The sequence below is a fragment of the Meleagris gallopavo genome, chromosome 5 (genome assembly GCF_000146605.3).
Source record: "Meleagris gallopavo isolate NT-WF06-2002-E0010 breed Aviagen turkey brand Nicholas breeding stock chromosome 5, Turkey_5.1, whole genome shotgun sequence".
Classification (NCBI taxonomy): domain Eukaryota; kingdom Metazoa; phylum Chordata; class Aves; order Galliformes; family Phasianidae; genus Meleagris; species Meleagris gallopavo.
In genome coordinates this window covers 54501688-54508035 of record NC_015015.2, presented here as the reverse complement: position 1 = coordinate 54508035, position 6348 = coordinate 54501688, and the positions used below count along the sequence as shown (strand labels likewise).

Here is a 6348-nt window from a genome sequence, read left to right as displayed (position 1 = left end):
AAATGCAAAGCATTGGGATTTGTAGGTAGAACGGGACATCAGATGAGGTAGGTGTTGTCATACGTACATAAACTCAGCAGTTCTGTTTGATGAGATGTCTATCTTTTTAATTTTTAGACATCTTCTGGTGAATCCCAGAGACCGTCGTGTTGTGATCATAGAATCTGTCCTCTGCCCTTCACACTTCAGAGACACTCTTGCCAGAGTCCTTTTCAAGCATTTTGAGGTGCATGTTTTATGTAACTATTGTATGTGCTGAGCATAGCACTTAGTGGTAGGAACTGTAGTGATGGTATGGACAAAGGAGTGAAAATAACGGGAGAGGTGTGGAGAAGATTCAGAAATGGAGGTGCTCATCTGGGGAGGTGGGGCTGGGAGATCAGACTGAAGCACTTTCTTACTGGGTGGCTTTTCATATGGCTGCAGAACTGCTGTTTTATCAATTACTGCACTTCCATTAAGACTGAATTAAAAATAGATACCTCAAGAGGCAGTTGTTCAGATTTTGAATACTGAGAATGCATTGGGTGTTTGTTGGGCATTTTCTTTCCTCTTCTGTCAATTGCCTTCTCGTTTCCCTTCCAGGTACCTTCTGTTTTGTTTGCTCCAAGCCATCTCATGTCTCTTCTGACACTTGGGATCAACTCTGCCATGGTGCTAGACTGCGGATATAAAGAAAGCTTGGTGCTGCCTGTATCCTTTCCTAATATAGAATGAAAGCTTTCAGCAGGAAAGCTGAAAGCAAATGTTGTAGGCAAAAAAACAAGTGTGAATGGATCAGCTGATCCAGCTTTTGTTTATAAGATGTCATTACTTGGGGAATCTCCTCACAGCTGCCGTGTTCAGTCTGTGTCCTCTAAAGCTTGGGAAAGATGTTATGGGGCTCCAAGGTTGATTTGTAACTCCATCATTTGTACAGTAGTAATTAGTTTTGAAGAAGGATAGCAAATGCAGGGAAATGTTGATGAGAAACAGCGTTCAGTTCCAGCAGGCTGGGAACTCCGTCAGAAAAAGAGGATTTCCTGATCTTCGTGTAGATTTATGAGGGAACTCCAATTCTGAGCTGCTGGGGTTCTCTTCCTTTGGGAGGAAAAGCCATCCACAAGTAAGTTTGCAGCTACACGTCCTGGCTTATGGCAATGTGATCTCCTTCAGCCTAGATCTAAAAGAATGTAGCTGGAGTGAGTGAATACTGCATGATGAGGATAATATGGGGAGTAACCACGTGTTAATAGCTGTCTTTACCTGTCTTAATTTGCCCTGTTTCAGGGAGCTGGAATATCGGCTGTTGGAGCAGTGCACAGTTGATACAGGATTAGCCAAAGGACAAAGCCTTCCGTCTGTAATGGGTAAGGGCTGCTTGCTGCAGTGTAATAGGAATAGTAATGTATTCATCACATCTTACGTGGTCTTCTCTCGTGATTTCTGTCTCCATACTAAAGTATATTGCTACTGGTCAGCCTCTTGTAACAAAGTTGGAATGGCAGCTCAGATGAAATGTCTGTAGGAAGGTTTCATTGTCTTCTGAGAGAAGACAAACTTTCTGTTCTCTTCATCTTAGAAATCTTTCCAGGCCTCAGTTGAAGTGAAACCTTAAGTGTCCTAATTGGAATTCAAAATTAATTTGATTATTTTCAGTTCTCTTTTTGCTTTCCAAGCTCTTGTTCTCAGTGATTTTTGTTGTTGCTGTTGCAGGCTCGGTTCCAGAAAACATAGTTGAGGATATAAAAGGTAAAACTTTCTGCTATTAATTCATTAAATTATGTAGTAGAGGAGAGTGTGATATCCAGTGTTGACGACTGTCTGTTTAGTTGTTTATCACATTAGGTTTATTGTATTTTGTGTCTACCGGAAGCACTTGCAATGTTTTTCCCCTCTAAAGTCAAACACCAAACATCATTAGGTTCTCATTTAGGTGTAGTCTTTGTGCTGCTTAGAGAGAGTTCTTATTTAGGTAGCCTAATGCAGTAGGAGCATTATGCTGTCAGATCTAGCCTACCATCAGCACTTTAGGTTAACTTGGTGGTCAAGCTGAACCCAAGGGTTACTTTACACCAGAGAAACATAGGGTTTATGTTTGGGCAGAACTGAAATGATCTCCTATGTAATGTTTATTGTGATTCTACATTATATAAGAACATTCATAGAATTGTAGGTAATGGCCCATATTAGTGTATATATGTGGTATATGTCTTCTGGACCAGGCTAGGAAGAATCCATTGGTCAAGTGCAAAATACCTTGAATGCTAGTGATCCTTTTGTAAATGGAAATTGCTTTCTAATTCCTGGACTGTCTTTCTGGAAGACAGTTGTCTGATTGGTTTTGAGACAGCCTCTTGTGATCAGATGTGAAATATTAGGGTTGAAATTAGGATTGCTTTTATATTGATGTGGGATTGTTTAAAAAGGATCAGTGTCTTGTGGAAAGCTGTGGTGCAGGACCTGGTGTGGTGTGTTGGACAGCTGAGTTCAGCCCATGCCACCTCGTGGTAACCAGAGGCACAATGAGTAATATCTTTGTCTTTACATTGTATTTGGCTTTTTTTGAGAAAGAAATCTTGCCTAGGTGTAGTGTCAGCTTCATTTAAACTTAGGACGTGGGTACATCTCAGCTCAGCTGAGGTATGGAAACTTGTTATTTTTTTATTAGTTTTTCTTGTTTTTTTTTTCTTTCTAGAATGTGTTCTGTAAATGAAACAAAATTGTCTGTACTGTTGATTCAGTGAATTCTCTCTTCTGTCCCTTTGTTTTATGAAGTTCGCACTTGTTTTGTGAGTGATCTCCAACGTGGACTGAAAATCCAAGCAGCCAAGTTCAACATTGATGGCAGTGCTGAGGTGAGTGGAGAATGAAAGTCCCTCTGATCTCTTCTGAAGTGGCCATGACCGTTCTTACCTTGAAAACAACACATATTTTTATTTCTAGCGTCCTTCACCACCTCCAGATGTGGACTATCCTTTAGATGGTGAAAAGATTCTCCATGTAGTTGGCTCCATCCGGTGAGGAATACTGTAGTGCAGTGTTTGTCCTTAGCAGGATATCTTTTCAACAGCATGTAGGTTTTCATACAACTGAACTGCACTGAAACAGTTGCGTTTTTGTCTCTTAACCTGAGCCTTTGTGCTGGGTGCAGTGCAAACGTGCTAAAAGCTTTCTGCTTCCCCAGAGAGCTCGCAATTGAAGATGAGAGCCAATGGATCAGAGTGATGGGGGAGGACAGATAGAGAATGAGTAAATGGTAGTGAGACGTGGTGGAGTGAGTGAGGCTTTGGCACCTCCTGCTGTATGAACTGTGTGACAGAAATGATGTGCTGTCAGCAAAAAGTCTGTGGTTGTTTCTAGCCCTGCTGTTAGTGAGCAGCAGTGCTACTATGAGCTAACGCTCCTCTCTTGTCTTTTTCAACAGAGACTCAGTTGCGGAAATACTGTTTGAACAGGATAATGAAGAGACATCTGTTGCCACTTTGATCTTAGATTCACTCATTCAGGTATCTTCATAATATAAGCAAGAGCTTGCACACCTCTAGCCTCAGAATCCGCTCTTATAAATGGTACTTGCAGTGTCATCCCCCTGACTACAGGTTGCAGTCAGAGCACAACCTGAGGAATCATGTTGTGCTGTAATGAATTCCTGTGGGGTCGTGAGTCACTGAGTCTCATTCCCTCTGTGGTTGTTTTTGTACTCTGGTACATTACAGTTTTTTTGGGACAGTTTTCTTTCAAGAAAAGAAGCAGTGCAGTGCTCTCTCCTCAGTGAAAGGCCTAAGATACATGAAAGTAGTTGGGACACTTTTATTCCTGGTGATATTTTAGAAATATTATGGAAAGGTTTCTTAGGCAAAAATTATGAAAACGTGTTTAAAAAATCCACAATAAATGAAAATTTTAATTATATGGTGTTGTGTTTGTGTCTGTATGTATGTAGGAGTTCTAGTTGAGATCCTCTAGTTAATAATGCCATCGAAGTTAGCTTTCTGCATTGTGACTTATTGGAGAACAACAGACTTAGATGACAAGGCAATCATTTCAGTTAGAGTTCCTTATGAAAACAAACTCAGACCTGTTCCTGGACCCCTCATCTCTCTCCAGCAAAGACCAGTGTTAAACTCACAAATGTTAAATAGCATGTGGCTACTTCTGCTGGACAAGAGAACTACAGTAATTTGGAAGTTAACGTTTGTTTTCCAAGTGGTAGTGCAGATCTCTTTGTGAGAGGTAAAACTGAGAAAGCTTGGTTTTGTCATGCCTTTGTGTCTTCTACTTAGAACCTGAAGCCCAGGTAAAGCTGTAGCAGAAACCTGTTCTGCCTCTGAGACTTCTCTTAACACCTTTCTCCCATGTGCAGCTAAAAGAAAGTTGAGGTCATATTTCACAGCTTTCCTCCTCTGAGAGGTTTGGCATTTCCTCTCCCAGAAGTGATGGGAATTCATGGCACTGATACCCCAGCCATCTTTTGCCTTGGCCAGACTCGGCTAAAAGGATTTACAGTGACTCAGTGTGCTCATGACAGCCCCAACTGGGCAGTTCCTTCAGCCTGGTTTTCTGGTGAAGTGTGGGTAGAAAATGATGTAGATGTTTTCTCCTCCTTGGCTGAAACAAGTAGTTGAAGTGCACAGAATGTCTGACTGCATTTCTGAGAGGCCTTTGAAAGCATCTGTGTGCAACTGCCATTGAAGTGTGTTTTTTCTTTTCAATTCCCTTTCTTATTAGTGTCCCATAGACACCAGGAAGCAGTTGGCAGAGAACTTGGTGGTTATGGGTGGCACTGCCATGTTGCCGGGATTCCTCCACAGACTGATGGCTGAAATCAGGTACCTGGTAGAGAAACCAAAATACAGAGAAGTGCTTGCGACTAAAACCTTCAGAGTTCACGCTCCACCTGCCAAACCCAACTACGTGGCGTGGCTGGGAGGTAAGAATGGGAACAGTTCTTGGAGCACAGGTCCAAAGTGGCAAAACAGACCTTGCAAGTGGGGTTTGTGATGAATAAGTGGCAGTAAAGCATAGCCAAACTGTTGGAAGTGAGCTGCACCTGATGTCTGTGGAGTTAAGTCCTCCTGGAAGAAGCACTGCAGGCTGCACCTGCCTTTTGGGGTGCAGTGCAGGTTGGCACTGCAGGCTTTGGGAACTTGAAGCAAGTGACTTGCAATTTGAAACAGCAGTGGGGGAGCAAGTGCAGTTTGTCGCTCCTGCCATGTGGTGGCAGCAGTAAAGGAACGAGGGGGAGCAGAGACCTGCTGGGTGTACAGCAACCTGCTTGTTTGAAAGAAGTTTAATTAGTGGCTGGGGAGCTGCTAGCTAAGGGCAGGCTGGAGACTGTTCTCTCCCTGTGCTATCCCAAAGTACCAGGAACCAGTACTTCAATTCCACAATTGGTTTTAGATGCACTACTGACAAGGTAGGGAAAGAAGTATGGTCAAAAACGGCTTTACATTGGTAGTGCCTCTTTTGGGAAAATTTTCTTATTGAAACGGTGCTCCTGCTTTTCTAAACTTCTGATTGGCGTTGTTTGAGGAACTAACTTGGATTTTATTTTATCTGCTTTTGAAATATGTTTATCAAAGTTTATTTACAGAACTCATGGAGCCTCATTTTCTGATTAGCAATCAGAACAACTTATGTGCACCAAGTTTGCTGATATTTACTCTCACTGGTTGCTGGTCTAGCTGCTGTGATCTGAATCCCCTCAGCTTGGTGACCTTCTTACGACTGTTGTGTTACACCTGTCTGCGGGAGAGGGAATTTCCTGGTAATGATGGTTTGTTTGAAGTGTAACCTATAATCTTGTAGGAAAGGTTCTTTGTGAGAAAGAGGTCAGCTGGGCAGCTTTTGTTATCAGCTGTGATGTAGTGATTCTTTTCATTTTAGTTACTTCCATGGAGTCTAAATGGGAGCAGTTCAGGTCAAACAAGGCTACTAACAATGAAAGTACCTCAATCCTTTCATTCCTTTTTAATGCAGAACTATATATGTATATTTTTTTGGTCGTTAACATAGGAGCCATTTTTGGAGCACTTCAGGACATTCTTGGGAGCAGGTCTGTGTCCAGAGAATATTACAGCCAGACGGGGCGCATACCTGACTGGTGCTGTCTGAGTAATCCTCCACTGGAGATGATGTTTGATGTTGGAAAAGCACCCCCACCACTGATGAAGAGGGCTTTTTCTACTGAGAAATAAGCACTAAAATGCTACACGAGGATTCTCCTCTTCTGTTTCAAGTACATGTATATAAATATCAGTAGGGTTTTTTAATATGAAGTAACCTGTGTGTAATGCCATTAAATATGACCAGTGTGGATGTTCTGGGGGAGTACAGGGGTAGTTCCTAACACTGTATGTGGAACTG

General features: G+C 42.1%; 1 protein-coding gene across 1 annotated transcript in view; it reads left to right on the top strand.

The window, feature by feature from the left end:
• LOC100547680 (actin-related protein 10) overlaps positions 1-6342 on the top strand; it is an 11143-nt gene extending 4801 nt beyond the window's left edge. The window contains exons 5-13 of the mRNA XM_010712088.3: positions 586-693; positions 1038-1105; positions 1270-1349; positions 1696-1731; positions 2758-2837; positions 2926-2999; positions 3407-3488; positions 4711-4912; positions 5998-6342. Of these exons, the coding sequence (XP_010710390.1) occupies positions 586-693; positions 1038-1105; positions 1270-1349; positions 1696-1731; positions 2758-2837; positions 2926-2999; positions 3407-3488; positions 4711-4912; positions 5998-6179 (912 nt within the window). The 3' untranslated portion in view covers positions 6180-6342. The remainder of the gene's footprint in view (positions 1-585; positions 694-1037; positions 1106-1269; positions 1350-1695; positions 1732-2757; positions 2838-2925; positions 3000-3406; positions 3489-4710; positions 4913-5997) is intronic.
• The last annotated feature ends 6 nt before the right edge of the window (positions 6343-6348 follow it).